We start from the raw sequence: 17,796 nt of genomic DNA, 5'->3' as shown, positions 1-17,796 counted from the left end.
GGTCTCACTTGTAAGCCCCTTTATCCGTCTGAAGTCTCCTTCCCAGCTGCCCTTCCACGAGCTCCTCCATCCTCGTTTGCCTGAGGCCCTGGAGGGATACAGAGTGGGTGCCCCGAGCTGGTACTTTCTGACTGGAGAGAGGAGAGAGGAAGGGGGCCCCGGGTGTGGAGTAGCAGCTGGGACTAAGGGTCAAGTGGTCCTGGACCTTCTCTTTACTGGGGGGCAGAAGACCTACCTGTCCACCCTTCATTTTTCCCTTCCATGAAATTGATGTTTAGAAAGATTTACATTGTAGTAAATTCACTTTCCCATCTCTAATTGTTCAGAGGTGGGTGGAATGGCCACTAGGATTTGCCGATAGCAGGAGAGAACCCCCAGTTACTGCACTGGGACAATGAGCTTCCAACCTAATGCACATAAGCCGGGTTCTGATGGGCTGCTCTGACTTTATCAGGGGTCTGCATGCTGTTTGGAATGGTGAGAATAGTTCACAAACCCTTCTACTACTGGTCCAGGATCTATGGTGTAAAGATAGTGACAGATTTATGTTTTTTAAAAAAATGTATTGTTCTTCCCATTTTATTGAGATATAATTGACATGAAAAGTCCTGTATAAGTTTAAGGTATATAGCATAATGATTTGACATATACATCATGAAATGATTACCTCAGTAGGTCTAGTGAACATCCATCTTCTCATATAGATACAAAATTAAAGAAATTTTTTAAAAGTTTCCTGGAGGAGGGCATAGCTCAGCGTAGAGTGCATGCTTAGCCTGCAAGAGGTCCTGGGTTCAGTCCCCAGTACCACCATTTAAATCAATCAATCAATCAATCAATCAATCAACTAATTAATTAAAAAGTTTCCCTTGTGATGAGAACTCTTAGGATTTACTCTCTTAACAACTTTCATATGTAACATAGAGCAGTGTTAATTTCATTTCTTATGTTGTACATTACATCCCTATTTGTTATTTATCTTCTAACCACAAGTTAGTACCTTTCACCTGCCTTCATCCAGTTCCCCACTACCTTCATCCGGTTCCCACTCCCCACAGCCCACACCTCTGGTAACTACAAATCTGATCTCTTTTTCCGAGAATGTGTTTGTTTATTTGTTTTTGAAGTATAATTGACCTATAACACTATGTTAGTTCCTGTTACACAATATAGTGTTTTGATATTTCTGTGCATTTCAAAATGGTCATCCTGATAAATGTAGTTACCATCTGTCACCATACAAAGATATTACATAATTACTGACTATATTACCCACACTGTACATTTCATACCCATGACTCATTTTGTAACTGGAAGTTTGTACCTCTTAATCTCCCTCACCTATTTCTCTCCTCCCCCTCCCCATCTTTCTCTCTGGCAACCACCAGTTTGTTTTCTCTATTTGTGACTCTGTTTCTATTTTGTTATGTTTGTTCATTTGTTTTGTATTTTAGATTCCACATATACATCATACAGTATTTGTGTTTGTCTGACTTATTTCACTTAGCATCTTAGCATAATACCCTCTAGGTTCATCCATGTTGTAGCAAATGGCAAGATTTCGTTTTATTTATGGCTAACATTCCATTGTATGTATATACCACATCGTCTTTATCCATTCATCTGTCAATGGACACTTAGGTTGCTTCTCTATCTTGGCTATTATAAATGATAACTATTCTAATTCTGTCTTCCAAGGACTTTTTTTCCAGAATCATTTGTGAACCTGTAGTCACTTCTCTTTCCTTTCCTTTCCCATTTCTGGTTAAAATGATTGCACAGTGATGAAAAGATAATGACCAGATCTACTGAATTAGAAATCTCTGGGTGGTGTAGCCCAGGAAAGTATATTTTTAGCACAATCCCCATTGCGTCTCATGCCCTGCAAGGTTTGAGAATTGAAATTTCATAGGGCTTGAGTTTGCCCCTGAATGTGATCACCCATTTATCTCATTCTGGCTCTGAACTGGACTGTCAGCAGCAGGACCTGTTTTGTAGGGTGTGGCTTGTCCTTCAAAATCAGATGTGAAGTCCAGGCCAAGCCTTCCCTTACATTTCCTTCCTGTCCCCCAAAGCTCACATTCAAGGTTGTGCTGGTAAGAGATTTGTGCTCAACCAGCCCTCCCTGGAGGAGTGACAGAGGCTGTCCAGGTATAAGCCAGGGCCTCTGACAAGCAGCACATCTTATTGACTGCAGAGCCAGGGTAAGACTCATTTAAAGTAATAAACACCTCTTCATATGGAACTGTGCTAAAATCATTTACAAATTTTCCCATTGAATAGATTAAAACAATGTTTTTACATTATAAATCCATTCACTTCACTCTTACCTTTGATGGCATATGTTGCCTTATAAGGTCAAAGGGACCGATCAGCATTGTTTCCTAATTAGGGAAATTATTTATCCAAACTAATAATTAATTAATAATTAATTTCTCCAAATGAATGCAATTGCCGGTAATATATGTACTTATTGTACACATCAGTACGTGAACAATGTGCTTATATTTTCATATACGTCTTAGAGTTATCACAATGTAAGCATCAATGTGAGTACAAAAATAGTGACCAAAAGTCCCTCCCACGCCACACCCGAGCTGAGGTTGTCTCCTCTTTTAAATAAAATGTGGGTCAGCCCAGCTTTCCCAGCAGATGAACCTTCCTCTTTGCTGACGTTTCCTGTGCCCGGGCGCCCCGGTCTCCATGGCAAGCAGGCAGATGCACGAAGAGGCTTGTTGGCCTCTAATCAGTTGGGCAGTTCTGGTGAGATTCTATCTTTTGACAGGAGATGGACTAGATGACCTTCTAACTTTAACACTGAGTTCAGAGTTTCCTTATGCTCAAGGTTTCCATATACATAGTAGGCTGAGCCATATGAAATTGCTGTTATTCAGCTAGTCTTGACCTATAAAAATGGCACTTTCATATGATTCAGTCTAATAAAAACATGTTCCCGTTTCTTAGGCAGGAAGGCTGATGCAAGGCCATGGCTACAAAGAAACAGGATCACTGGAGCCCAGCCAGATCCCACGGAGTCAGGACACTGTTGGCCACAGTCGAGGCACCATCTGCTTCAGGGCTTCTGTGAAGGACACTGGCTGGGGCACAGGGAGACATTCAAGGATATTTTGAGAATCATAAATGATGAAGTTTCTTTCCTTTTTCCCCCAGTTCTTTTTATTGTAACATACATAACATAAAATTTACCATCTTAACCATTCTTCAGCGTTCAGTTCAATGGCATCTTAATGCCATGCACACTGTCATGTATCCATCACCACCACCCAGCTCCAGAACTCTTTTCATCTTGCAGCACTGAAGCTCTGGATCCATTAAACAATAACGCCTCATTTGCCCTCCCCCCTGTCCCCAGCCCCTGGCAACCACCATTCTATTTTATGTTCCTATGACTTTGACTACCCTAGTTGCCTCATATAACTGAAGTCACGCAGTATTTGTCCTTTCGTAACTGGCTTAGTTCACTTAGCATAATGTCTTCAAAGTTCATCCATGTTGTAGATGTGTCAGAATTTCCTTCCTTTCTAAGGCTGAATAACATTCCATTGCATGTATAGAGCACATTTTGCTTATCCATTCATCCATCTATAGACGCTTGTGTTGCCCCCGTGCTTCAGCCGTTGTGAACACTGCTGCTATGAACACGGGAGTACAAATATCTCTTTCAGGCTCTGCTTTCAGTTCTTCTGAGTATATACTCAGAAGTGGAAATGCTGGGTTAGATGGCAAGTCTATTTTTAATTTTTTGAGGAAGGGCCATCCTGTTTTATGTAACTTTCCTTAATTTTTAACGTAAGGATGCAACATCTCAGATGGAAAAGAGCTCTGGCCTCCACTTTAGGCAGATCTGGGTTTAAATCTGGGCTCTGCTATGTGCGCAGGTCATTCAGCCTCTCAGAGCTTTGGTTTCTCCATCTGGTGAGATGGTAAGAATGAGAGACAGTGTTGGTAGAGGAGGGCACGAGCTGCAGCACACTGTAGGTGTGTAGTTGATGGTATTCGTGTTAATTTTACTTAATATCTTCCTCTTGTTCATCTTCTACCAGCTTTCTTCTTCAGTAATGTTCTCTTTTTTAATAGTGTCAGCTCGTGTTTGTCTCATATCCCACAGCATGATACACGAGCAGAGGCAAAGGATGGTGACACACACTTTCTAATGGGCCCTATGTCCCCTGTTTCCTCCTGTGTCCACTACCAAACCCTGAGTCTGTATCCCCATCGTGTCTCAGCTCTGCCTTCTCCAAGTTTGTCTTTCTCATCTCAGACACTTTTAGTCCACCCAACCCCCTGCTGACAAAATGGACTGCCCATTTGGTGAGAGGGGAAGACCAGCCTTGGCTTCTCTGAGTCTCCCGTAGGGCCACCCCGGGCTCTGTGCCAGAAACGCGAAGGGGCCATTTAGTCTTGAATCTTGATCTTGAATCCGTGTGACTGATCATGAATCCGTGTGACTGATCATGAATCCATGGTTCTCACACATTAATGAGCATTATCATTATCTGAGTGGAGGGAGAAACTTGCTTGGAAATGTAGATTCCTGGGCCCCCCTAGACGTCCAGCTCTCAGATGGAGACCCAGACACCTGCATTTTAAACAGATCCTGCAGGTGAGGATGCAGGTGGTCTGAGGCTGCACTTCACACTGGTTGCGTATCTTTGGATCCCACATCCCTGCTCCTGTACACCAGGCACTGTGCTGCTGGGGGCAGAGGTGGATGGGATGCCACCGGGCCCTCAGAGGAGCTGTCGGCCACTCAGGAGGCAGGAACACACCCAAGTGGTGGCAGTTGTTCAGCTGAGGAGGAGGATGGGGAAGGGTTGGGATTAGAAACCAGCACGTGGTCTCAGGGGTTAGCCTTCAATTGAGTCACAAAGGTGTGGGCAGAGGGAAAGGCCACATCGGGAAGCCAGTGGGAGCCACCAAGTTTGGGCAGGGATGGGCCAGAACCAGGATGCAGGGAGGGAGGGAAATCGATGCTCCCCTCTCGCTGTCCCCAAAACTGCCGGGCAGTTTCCTCCCGGAGCAGGAAGTGTGAGAAGCGGGGTTGATTTCCCAAGTGGCCTGCTCTCTTGTCTGGACCTGCTTTCCCAGGTCTCTCTACCTGTGAGGCCAAGCAGGGCGTGGCCATTGGCATCAGACAGCGGTGGGGTCAATGCCCACCGTGAGTATGACCTTGGACAAGAAACTTAATTCTTGGCTCTGTGTGTGTGTGTGCTTTAAAATGAGTTATTTATTATTTAGATACGATGAGGTGAACAGATCAGGAAACGCTGGCCACTGAGAAGATAATTCACTCACATTTCCTGAGAGGAGGGGGCACATTGCCCTTTGGGGTGACACATGAGGATGCATCCAGGGACAGGTGGGAAGCAGAGGGAGTGAGGGGAAGATATGGGCAGGAGCCTTTCCTGTGGTTCCTGTGGGAAGGAACGGCAAGACAGGCAAGCAGACTTACGATTGGCTAGTTTGAATCACTTCAGTGGTCTCTGGGGTGTAGGGGCTGCCCCAATTGTCTGTACCTGGCTCTGGGTGATCAGGGTGGGGGTTATGACCCAGAGAGTGAGAGCCCATAAAGGAGGAGGCCAGGTGTGGACTCTGGGCTGGCTGGCTTGCATAGGAAAGCCTTTCACTATCTCTAGGAATTGACTAGCCCTGGGAGGGGGGTCTCTCCAGGGCCAGCAAGGCCCCAGATAGCAAAGCGTCAGAAACACCTGCTCAGTAGGGGAGGGTTCCGGGAGATGTCCCCTGGCCTGCACTGTCCCCTCTCTGCAGGCAGCTGCAGTTGGTATGTGTGCTGGGGGCCCTTTCCTGAATTTACCATGTGGGTGGCTTCCACCTCTGAACTCTGAGGCCCTTAGAATCTTTGCCACACAAGGTATCCTTTCTACTGCCGTCTGTTGTCCTTGCAGGTGGCTGCAACGTTGCTCTACTTGTCATGTGACATCTGTGTCCCCCAGAGGCCTCAGGACTTATTCTAGGTCCTTGGCAGCCCCAGGTCATGCCTCCTTCAGGCCAGGGCATCGGCCTGTCTAGTTTGGGGGCGAGAGGTGGTCTGAGCAGGAAGGTGCCGACACTGGCCGCTCCTCTCAGAGCTCCCAGAGGGCGAGCCGCTGGGCCTCAGGCTAGTGATGAGCACGTGTGCTGTGGTGTCTCCCAGTGCCCTCAGAAGACTGTCCCCTCCGCCTCTCACAGGGACGTTCGTCTCGGCTTTCACCGTGCTGTGCGGTGCCCGCACTGACCTCCCAGACAGGCATGTGTGCTGCGTCTTCTGGCTGAACATCGCTGCTGCCCTCATCCAGATCCTCACGGCCATCGTCATGGTGGGCTGGATCATGAGCATCTTCTGGGGCATGGACATGGTCATCCTCGCCAGTGAGTAGCCGCGGGCACCACACCTCTCTGGGGGGCTGGGGCTGGGCCGGGATGTGGGGAACAGGGCCCGAGGAGGGGTAGGGGCCAAAATGGTCTGGGCGTTTAGATCCTGTGGGGTGTGGGTGCTCACAGGGAGATCTGCGTGGCTGGGCCTGCTTCTCCCCTGCGGCTTACCTGTGTCCTCCTCACTAGCGCCTGTGGCCTCCTGGCATAAGGAATCCTCCCCGCATGCCCCACCCTGATGCCTGCAGAGAACCATGAGGGCACCGGGCAGAGAGCTGAGCTGGGGACCGCGAATAAGGGAGGAAGAGGGGGAGCCCTGTTCAGCTCAGACACCCCAGGCATCACATTTGTCAAGGAAATAGTCCAGTTGACGACACTGGCTAGCAAGGTTGTGGCCCATGTGAGTTCACATCCCCTCTGCCTCCATCATGCCCTTTCCAGAAAGAAGGAAATGGCCTCGAGGCGTATTTGCCCTCGGGAAACCTTGTAACTTTGTTAGAGCTAGAACAGTATCATTTCAACTGCTTTTAAACTAAGCTCTCTGGTCCTTGATGCCAAAGCCTTCTTCCTAACTTGTGCTGAGAGGACCTCCACCAACTGTTTAACACAAACTCGATCCCGACACAAAACTACCAAAGACGACTTAATTAGCATTTTTAAAATAACCTAGCGAGGTCTTACAAGAGACACCTATTTTAAGCAGCCGTGCTCCTCACCCTGTGCCCCTATGCGTGTCCCTGTATTGTCACATGTTCCGTCTACCTCATTATTCCTCACCAGCAAGACCCACGTCCCCTCAGGCCCTTCTCCCCACACCCCAGGCTCCTCAATGTGTCCTACGCCCGACAGAACCATTCACAGGTAGAGTGTCGGTGTCAGAGGTGAGCTGTGCCAGGTAAGGACAGCAGAGGCGGGAGAGGAAGCCCGGGGTCAGGGAGCTCTAGAATAGTCTAGAATGATCCCTAGTTAGCTCAGCCTGAGTTCAGGATCCTGTGAGGATCCGAGACCCGGGGCACACACAGATGCCAGGGCCTGGCGAGGCCTCGGATCAGTGACCAATCAAGCCACCAGGCCAGAGAAAATGCAGGTCCCCGAGCCTGAGCCAGATCAGCAGAGCCAGTCGATTGGTCAGACAGGCTGCCTGGAAGCAGTGTCTCCAGCCACAGAGGACAGGAGAGGAAGTGGGTGGGCTGGGCTGCCAGGGCACTCCAACGTTGAGCGAACCAGGCAGACACTGGGGGATCAGGACAGCCAGAGGGCAGGGCGGGGACACTGGAGAGGGAGAGGCTGAGGAGCAGTCAGGAGACTGCCCGGCCCTGCTGGGGAAAGTTGTTCTCAGGGCGGGGGCTGCCCATCAGTGAGGGTGTTGGGAGGTGAGGGGGCAGAGCAGGCAGAGACCGAGGCAGGCCTGTCCCACTCCCATCGCCCAGTGGCAAGGCCTGGGATCACTTCCATCTGTGGGGAGGGGTATGGAACACTGCTGGGCGGACAGAATGCTACCAGCCAGCCTGTAAGTCCTGACATTTCCCTGGGGACTATGGTCCTTTCCAAGGGGCCTGCGGGACAGCCTGCAGGCCCCACTCCCAGCTGGAATCTGGGAGGTGCCTCTGCTTTCCTCAGCGGTGAACAGAAAGCCTGCTGAAGGCTGCAAGGCCACCCCGACCCCTCTTCTGGCGCCATCTCCTCGACACACCAAGCGTCTGGCTAGCCGCCGGGGCACCTGAGCAGGGAAACTTTCCATTATAGTGGAGCATACCTGTGCCACAGAGTGAGTCTCCAAAAATGTGCATCGATGCCTAATCTGACCCCAGAGCTCTCTGGTATCCTTTCTTTGGTCACACTCGATACCAGGACCCACGGGGTCTGGATCTTAGAGATGGCTTAAAGAGCTCCCCTTATCATCTCCTCAGCGAGGAAGCAGAGACCCAGGAAGGGTGGATGGGGACCTGCCACTTCCTCACCTTCTACCACTCTAGCAGCTGACTCAGCAGAAACTCCTCTCATGTGGCTGGTGTGGCAGCCATAGCTGGACTGCAGGATAATCAAGTTCCAGAACCCACTTCCCCACCCTCCTTACCCCCTCCCCACTCCCCCGAGCCTTCACTGGGGGTCTCCTCCTTGGATGTCTGCACACTGGTCCCAGGGGTGCTGTCTTTGCCTCAAACTCTTTAGAAGACTGCCTGGGGGATGGACTTGAGGGCTGCATGAGAAAACCCATCATACCTACTGCTACCCACTTACCCTGCCGGGCCACCAGACTCACTCACCCACCTCAGCAAGGGGTACCTTTGCTCTTTCTCCAAGCCACCCTCCAAGGATGAATCATCACCACTGTTGAGATGGTGCTGTGGGCTGGGGTTGCTCTGAGCAACAGTGGGGTGTGCATGTCCCAGGATGACTACATTCAAAGGAATAATCACAATGAACTTGTCTGTCCTAGTAGATAGTTGGATACAGGTCTGTTCTTTCTGGTGTCACTCCAGCCCCTTCCTGTAAAAATGAAGGAAACTTTTCAGTTGCAAGAATACAGGGTAATTTTTTTACCTAGCATTACCTAGGGTGTCATAAGACATGTACCATCAAGGAAAAACTCCTAAGAGGAGAAACAGAGAAATACAGATCAAAGTAGAAGTTAAAATCAGGAACTTACAAGGCTGCAGCTCTATTTATATTAATAATAACAAATAACAGTCAGCAACAGCCTGTGTTGGTTGTGGGTCAATAAGTACCTGGTAGTTGTATGATAGCCTCTTTCTACTGCCATGCTCATGGCAGACATTGCTAATCAATCATGACACATTCTGCTGAATAATCTTACTTGTTCTCAACACAGGGCTTCAGGCAGTCACTACCAATTGATCCATGATGTTTGCAAGATAAAATCTGTTTGCCATCCTTAGCCTGAGTCTTTCCCAAAGATGAGGTTTTTTGTTTTTGTTTTTGTTTTTTTAATGGAAGTACTGGGGATTGAACCCAGGACCTTGTACATGCTAAGCATGTGATCTACCATGAGCTATTACCCTCCCCACAGTGTTAGGTTTTATATATGTGGCTCCTATCCACATAAAAGGCAAACCACATGGCTCAGACAGAGCTGGGCTGGGGCCAGGATGGGTCACTTCAACATCTTTAGGTTGTTGTAGTCAAATCTGTCCTGTAGCCATCCTTCCTTGGGTCCATCCAGATTCCATCTCAAGGTGAACATAGTTTGGGGCAGAAAAAGAGTGAGAGGCAGAAGGTGAGCAGAGGAGTGGGCTTGGCTGAGATATGGAGGGAAGGGAGAAGGGGAGACATTGGCACGAGCTTCCTGGCAGTGTCTTACTGAGTGATCCCCAGGGAGGGACGCCCCTGCCGCCAAGCCCACACTCCCACTGAGGGTGACTGCCAGCTGCAGTAGCTGACCACTGTGAACCTGACCATGGTCCTGTCCATCTCCCAATCCCCATCATGCATCCTCCCTCTCTTTATATTTCAGGCAGTCCCTCTGGCCTCTGTTTTCAGACTGTTTTCTCTTTTTCTTTCTCTCCTCTCCTTCATGCTCCTCCTACCCCTGTGTCGCTCCGAAGTTTCTCAAGGTGAGTCTGTGGGTGGATTTACAGGCCTCACGCCTGGGCTGCCTGAGGCCCTTCACTTAATTGCCCTGCCCCACTGCACACAAACATCCCTTCTCCCCGATGGTCAACGGGCTTCTGTTTTTTAACTTTTTATTTTGGAAAATGTTTAAATAGACACAAGTAGAAGGCCTAGTATAACGAGTCCCTCAACGCCCATACCACCTCCAACCGGTGTCAACTCAGGGCCACTCTGGTTCCATCCGTCACTCCCCGCACCTTCCTGCCCTCCCAACACCTAAGCCTGATGAAGAATCTGGTAAATAAAGAGAAAAAACCCAAGTAAGTCTACTGAAGCTCTTCTGTGGGCTGAGTTACCAGCTAATTGGGGTAACAACTCAGCAAATTCCAGACTTCTAATTTCACCCTTAGATATTTCAGTAGGTATCTTAAAAACAAAAAAACAAAAACCACAATACCCTTTCATGCCCAAATAAACTAACATCAATTCACTAATATCAATAGTGATCAATTTTTCCAATGTCCCCATAATTATCACCAATGTTTTAAAGGCTCGAAGCCATCAATCGCCCTTGCCTGTGTCACAGAGATGCAGCTGATGGAACACACATGCTTGGTTCCTCCCTGCCGTGTGCTGTCTTCCTTTTTTCCTTCCTTCCTCCTCTCCAACCACACATACCAGATGCCCATCACTTGGAGAAGCCTGCCTGGTACCTTCCCCCAAGGTTCTGCATTGGGAAATCACAGCAGGCCAGTCTGCGGAGGCCACTTTTGTGCAGTGTGGATTCAGGGGCACGTTGATAACCTTCCAACCCCCACCAGATACAGCAGCAGAAACTCTCGTCCCATATATCCCCATCTAAACCCAAAGATCCCCAGTTCTCCACTCATTCCCCTGGTTTCTTATTAAAAAGCCAATGTCCTTGGGAAAAGCAAGCCCTTGACTGTCATTTACACCTCTGTGTGAATAAGGTTCTAGCATATTCTAGTCTGGGGGCACCGCCTGGAGAAATGCTGAGGGAAATGGGTGTCTGACCAGCTCTCCTCTGCTTCTTCTTCACAGGCTACAAGGAGCAGGGCATCCCACAGCAGCTGTGAGCCCAGGCAAGCCGCTCAGAAGCCTGGTGCCCCGAGGGCCACGCCAGGCAGCGGCAGACACGGGGTCTTCACACGTTCTCTTCTGCCGTTTCCTGGGTTTGGAGTGGAAAGAGGGGATTTAAAACTATTATTTATTTTGAAAATGCATCTGCTTTTCTCAGCAGGTTCTGAGGGCTGCCAGCTTCTCCCTCTGCTTCAGAAAGCCTGGTTTCGGTGGGTGGTGTGGCAGACCCCCAGAGCATCTGGGAGGGGTGGGGAAGAAGGTGGAGACGGGAGTGCTGACAGGGAGGCTGGAGCACCCAGCTCCCTTGGCCTGCTTCGCATTGCCCACTGCCCACCAGGAGGGCAAGAGGTGCTGCATGACCAGACAGCAGTGGCCTGGTCCAGGTGTGCAGGACAGTCCTGCCCATCAAGGGGCCGGACTGCAGTGGACACTTCCTCCAGGTCCCCATCCCCTGCCAGAGCGGTCTCGTGGGGGCAGCAACAGGGCGGAAGTGAGGATGGACAGACTCCCATCCTGAAAAGAATGTGCCCTCAGCTGTCGGGGGTACAGATCCCCACAGGTGTCTCCTGGCCCTGCCCTCTCTCATCACAGCCCCCACCTCCTTGCCACGGAAACCTCGGGGCCTTTGTTTCTCTGGGAAGGAGAGCAGTGGCTCCATGCCTGGGGTGAAACTGCTGGACTTGCCAGATGTTCAGACATAAACGTACCAACCTGGGTCTGAGTGGGCAGCCTTTCACATTACACTCAACACCATTTTGGCTTCATAGTCCTTTCTCTGAAATCCTTAGGGCCAGACGGGTCTCTGAATTCAGAACTTTTGGATCTGAGGAAGAGAGTAAGAGACATTTACCAATTCATTTCCTAACAGCCCAGCAGAGTCTGGAACAGCGCTCTGCCATCAAACACGTGACCATTTCTGCAGAGAAATATGTGAATAGTCAGACTAATTAGGATCAATAACACTGTAAATAGTGTCACCTCAGTACAGGTCAGATTTTGCCACTAAATAAGTTATGGGAGAAAACTCACCATTTGAGAGCTTTTGGGGTTTTAGAATTGCCAAAAAAAAAAAAAAAAGAATGGCTTGTGGACCTGTCTTTGAAAATCCTTCTTGCATAGATGCCTTCGGGTGACATTGTTGGCGTTACAGAATTTTCTCCCATTGCAAAGGGGTGGTTGGGTCCTTTAAGAAACCTCTGTGAGTGATTGTTACAGAGCTGGCGCCAACAGAAGCTGTCCAAGCTACTTCAGGTCAAGATCGGTCAGAAATTAAGAGAAAGCAGATCTAAATGGCAGTAACAAGGTGGACATCTACACGTCTGTTTCATTTTCATTTTCATTCTAATGAAATGTAGGATGAAATGTAGGAATCGCTAAAATGGGACTGGCCCAAAGCCAAGTTTCCAGGCTAACCGGACTTTGTGCCATTGGATGGGTTTCTTTCTGAGGGGCTCTTCCTGTCCATCAGGGACTCAGTCAGAATCCGGCCAGGGCTGGAGAAGTGGCCGGTCTGGCCATTTGCCCCCAGCTGGATGGGAAGTCCTGGGGAGCCTGCAGCTAGACAGGCCCCCTGGCTCCACTGTGAGCCCATTCTGGGGCCACTGCTTGCATGGTCTGTGTTGTTAGACCCTCCATTCTGGGACAGTGGCCCACCCGCTCCATCCGCTGGGCTTTATAGTCCTACTGGGAAGTGGGTGTCGGGCTCGCTATGGCTTGGACAGCAAACTGGCATCCTTGGAGAAACAGAATTCCCTCCAGCCGCTCACCAACCCCTGGGCCCTGACTCAGAGGTGGGTTCTCTGCTCCTGGACCCGATCCTGCCCGGCAGTCCGCCCCTTCATTCTGATGAGCATCTGGTCCCTCTCGCGTTGCTGCCTGGGGCTGCGTTGCACTTTCTGAACACCTGGCTGTGTCTATCTCTTCCCTCCTCCTTTCTTCCTGGCCCTGACCCAGGCCTTTGATGCTGCTTTCATGTTGGGAAGCCTCTGTGTTTTCAAGGTATGGGCTCACGTTTGGTTTCATCCAGAAAGTCAGGACCTGCCGTTGTGTGAAGATGGTATCCTCCAGGCCAAGAGAGAGCAGGCTGCTCTCGAGGAAGCGGCGTCACAGCATGGAGCCTCCCCTAGAATCAGATAAAAACAGCTTCAGTCGAGGGAAGTAAAGGCCACCAGCCTGCAGCCCGTCACCCCGAACAGCTCCCCTGAGTTTGCCTGGAGTGATGACAGGTGTCAGGTGGGGCTGCCCCCACAGGGACCGAGGTGGATCTGATTTTCCTGGTTTGGCTGGGAGTGGCTGCTGAGGGGGCAGAGAAGAGATAGCAATTTGTGTCTTATGTTTAGTGACACAGTGCAGACATGAGTGGAGTTTTCTTGAGTGACAGTTGTCACCATGAGTCCCAGTATGGGATGGCTTCATGCAGGGGTTTATGTGCTTGGAAGGACAGCTCCTGTCTGCACATCCCCTCCCTCAGGTCCTCCCTTTACCTGCAGCTGCTTCTTCAAACTTGAGAAGACAGCAGTCTCAGGAGGCAGCCCCTTTGCAGGTAACTGATGTGTGGAAGAGACCAAGAGGACCCCCACCTGTCTTCTGAACCATGGGTCTGTGACAACTGCCAGGCGGGCGGATCAGCTCAAAATAACTTCTCGCTAAGTGAGGCCATGGTCTCAGTATTTTCATCTTTAGATAAGGAACAGTGGCTTGTGTACTCCGAGCAGTCTGAGCTGGCAGCTCAGGCTGTTAGATGGCCAGCATTAATTTATAAAACACCAGCCAGCTGAAAAGTAGTGTTCTCAGGCCAGCAAGTGCTTGATTGATACACAGCCCTTGGGTGACAGATTGGGCTCACCTTAGTGGCACAGCAAAAGGGTGATGGTCCAGAAGTCCAAGGGCGCGTTTCAGGTCCAGCCATTTATCTATCAGTCAGAGTTCTGTGGGACATTCCTATGTCACAGGTGTTTGGGGTGGGGATCACAGTGACACAGAGAACTTCACAGTGAACGAGATGCTCTCGGGACCTAATTTTGACACTTGAATCAGAGTGGCAATTCCCTTGAGCCAGAGCAGGATCCTGGAGCAAGAATGAGCTACCTGGCAGCCTGGGAGTGTCCTGTGGGCAGTGGAGACATTGACTTGGATCTTAAGATCTCAGTCTGAGCCAAGACTTCAGGTCTGGAAGGCCAGGGCCCCTGTGGGAGTAACAGGGAGCGATGGCTCCGGCTCCGCTCAGGCACCCCTCCTGCCTGCCATGGTGCTGGGGCTGCGGTCAGGGGCTACCCTGCTGTGACCTTCCCCCAACCCTGGCCTGTCTAGCAGGCAGCCTGGCCTTGGAGCCAGCCTCTGGCTGCACTCGAGGAAAGAGAAGGAAGGGACACGATGCCCTCCCTCTGCTGCCCCCGACACTCCATGTGTCAGCCCCAGTGACAAGGACAGCATCCAAAGGTTGGGCCCTTGCAGGCACTGTGGGGTGCATTTTATCTCCTATGACCCTTACCAGCAGCGGGGGGCTATCAGCTGGGTTTTCAGACAGATCCGACCATGGGAGAAGAGCTGGACCTGGGCTCCGGGCCCACCTCAGGACTTAACCAGGATTTAACGACACTGGCTGTTTTTACCACGTTAGTGATGCTGGCAAAGAAAGCCTCATGCTCTGTGTAAACTGCTTGGGGATGTATCTTTTAAATGTAAATTCTCCGGTTGGTGGCTGCAGGCATTGTTGACTTACTACTCCCTCTTGTCGGCTTGTTTAGAGGGCTTTCAACAGGGGAATTGGAGGTGGATGAGCACTTTTAAAGCACCAGCCCCTCCCCAGCCTCGCTGACCCTCCCCAGAGACCATGACCTTACCTGTGGGATGAGTGGTTTGAAGCAGTTGCTGACCACCGCTGACACACACTCCCCAACGGAACCCAGCCTTTGTCTCCGTGGGCTCCCTGTGTTGGCCTCCGGCAGTCCTACAAGTGCAGGCCGCCTGTTTGCATTTCTACCTTTAGCAATTTCTACATTCAGTGGGCACCAAAGTGGACCAAGTAGGTCGTGGGCATGGCCTTGGAGAAACAGATCAAAGATGCCTTTTTCCTGGAGAGCAGCATCTCTCCATCCCCGCCTCCACAGGTGGAGTAGCAAGATGAACACAGGTTAGAGGTGGGAGATGTGCTCTCCGAGGTCTGGGGCTGGACCCTCATCCTCCAGAGAGCCCTGTGTGTGCTGGACAAGACAGGAGGCCAAGCTGTGAGGGGAAGGGAGGCTGAGGTCAACCTGAGCAGGTGGCAATACTGGGGGTCCTGTGTTTTCCATCACTTTTCTTCCCGTTAGATTCTTAGAGCTTCAGTAAGTTCGTGGGCTCACACAGGTGTGGCAGCTCCTGCTCAGACGCTCCTGGATCCACCCCAAATCCCACATGGAGACAGGATGAGAGCCTCTGGTGACAGGTTGGGGAAATCCCAACTAGAGGGATCCTGAATGCCTCCCAAGCCCCGGGGCTGAGTTCCAGGCTCAGCGCTGTTCGTCTCTCCCACTGTCTTAATGGGTCAGTTTATCCATCTACAGATTGGGAACAAGGAGGAGCCTGGGCAACTGTCATTCTTCCCATTTCTCTCTGGGTGAAAGGCTTGGGGGATGAGCCTCATGGCTGGGGAGGGGGACAGGGACAAGGAGTAGCAGAGGCTGTTCTCTCTGTTCTCTCCTGTGCAAGCCCCATGGACTCAGAGGCCAGGACTCCTTCCAGTAAAACATAAACACTGGCCTCTCAATTTCACTCTCACTTCCTGACCCCGTCACAGATGGGGCAGGATATAACAGGGTCCCACTTATGTGTGTCCTGATTTCTGGTACAAGTTGTCTCTCTCTTTGGATTTAGCTGTGGGATTTCTGTTCCCAACCACTCCCCATCCCTGCCTGGATCTGCTAAAATTCCAGCCACTCAGGCCGGTCCAGACTCCACAGTTCACCTGGCTGCCACCCTCTCAACCATGCACACACACCTGCCCGAACACACACTCACACCTATACACAGGTGCACATACACACTCACAGCCCCTTTGATGCTGGGTGAAGGCAGGCCAGGGTCTGCCTGGAGACTCAGAACTGGGGACTTAATGTCTCCAAAGGAGCCCCGTGCCTCGCCCAGGAGCTGTCTCCCTCCATCACGGGCTCATTACCCCCATTCTGGGCCCAGGTGCGCACACTGTTTCCTCTCTCTCCAGGGCCCCTGGTCTTGGACCTCTTCCTCCCAGAGTCTACAAGCTCAGCATCCCCATCCTGCAAACCTGGCTGGGCCCATCTCCATGCCCTAACTTGGCCTTCTATAGAAGGAGCGAGGGGGGTCTGCCCAGAGAAGAGGGAACAATGGTCTCTTTTGGGCTGCAGGCAATCCTCTCTTTGGAGGTCCTTTTCTGTTCCCACAACTCCCCCCACCCCTCACCCCACCAGCCCCCATATAGGAACTAGTGAGGAGAGAAGGGGGACAGAGGTCACGTCCACCCTGCCTGGGTTAGCGCTTGATCCATGTTCCAAGCAGGGAGAGGGCGATGGTGATGGTGGCTGTACCTGGTCTGGGCACCCTGGCCCTGTTCACAGGCTAAGTTCCATGCTGTTGTATGTGGTGCCATCAAAAAAACAACAACAACATACATAGAAACAAGCCTGGTTCTGTGTATTAGCTGAATTTATATATGGACGAGTGTTGTGTTGTGATTTACAGGTTTTGGCGCCATGGTTGGCAGTGCTTGGGTCCCTCTCCTTTCTGTTACATCAGTCGCTGTGCATTTCTATTGTTCTCTGACAAGACCCGACCCACTCTCTGATCTCCCCGGGGTTTCTGGTTTCACGTCTACCCAGACCACTGGGAGCCCACCCCACTTCCATGGACTTTCCCTGGAATCCAATCCAGCTGAGGGGATTTTCCAGTTCATTTCAATGACTGGAGCCTTCCTCAGTTCTAAGAGAAGAAATTTTTAATGTCAGGGACCTAGGGAAGCTTCCAGACTTGCCCTGGCCCAAATCTTGCAGCCTGGGGCCCAGGCCTGCCTGCAGCTTAGCTCTCCCAGACCCTCAGAACCCAGCCCCACCCCCCAATCCCATACCCCATCCCAACCCAGGACCTGCCCACTGCTGCTGTGTCTCCACACCGCCCTCTAGGGGCTGACCAGGGTTCCAATTTCTCCAGCATTCTGCCAGCTTTAAAATGCGTAATTCAAGCACCATTACTGTACATGTGATGAAAAATACCATGTATGACAATAAAAACCTGTGTACATATCTCCATGTACATATTTATATATTCATATTATAAATATATAAAGCATGGCCTCTCTTTGACATTCCAAGTTTGCGTTTTTTTAAATCTCAGAACTATGGCTTTGGAAACCTTTTCTTCCTCTCCCTCTTTTCTATGTAATAAACATTCATGTGGCCTTTCTGGTGGCTTCTCAGAGCCCTGTGTCCTCTTGTTTTCGTCACTGGACAGATCTCTGATGGGGTCTTGAGTGCCCCCCTCCTCTCTCTGCACATGCACTGTTAATGGTCTTCCTATTACAAAGGTTGCCCTTCTCCAAGGTAGGCCTTGCCCTCCTTCAGACCTTTCCCTCGCACCCCTCTTCTCCTGGGAGGCTCATACAAGTCACTCCTCAAAGGGCCACGTTTGGTTATCTGATCCCTTTGCAACCAGGGTTTGTGCACTAAATCAAGTGTCAAAGCCCAGAGTATGTTCACCACAAACACGCGTACAGGTGAA

The 17,796-nt window shown here is 50.6% G+C and overlaps 1 protein-coding gene across 2 annotated transcripts in view; it reads left to right on the top strand.

Annotated features, from left to right (window-relative positions):
• Positions 1 to 17,381, top strand: part of STUM (stum, mechanosensory transduction mediator homolog) — a 56,111-nt gene extending 38,730 nt beyond the window's left edge. Inside the window, exons 2-4 of one of the 2 annotated variants that reach the window (XM_032466582.1) lie at positions 6,211 to 6,390; positions 9,960 to 9,968; positions 11,029 to 17,381. In XM_032466582.1, coding sequence (XP_032322473.1) covers positions 6,211 to 6,390; positions 9,960 to 9,968; positions 11,029 to 11,063 — 224 coding nt within the window. In that variant the 3' untranslated portion in view covers positions 11,064 to 17,381. The remainder of the gene's footprint in view (positions 1 to 6,210; positions 6,391 to 9,959; positions 9,969 to 11,028) is intronic. The other variant, XM_032466584.1, reaches the window with a different exon arrangement.
• Positions 17,382 to 17,796: the final 415 nt, after the last annotated feature.

The sequence above is a fragment of the Camelus ferus genome, chromosome 23, assembly GCF_009834535.1.
Source record: "Camelus ferus isolate YT-003-E chromosome 23, BCGSAC_Cfer_1.0, whole genome shotgun sequence".
Classification (NCBI taxonomy): Eukaryota; Metazoa; Chordata; class Mammalia; order Artiodactyla; family Camelidae; genus Camelus; species Camelus ferus.
This window is presented reverse-complemented; position numbering and strand designations above follow the sequence as displayed.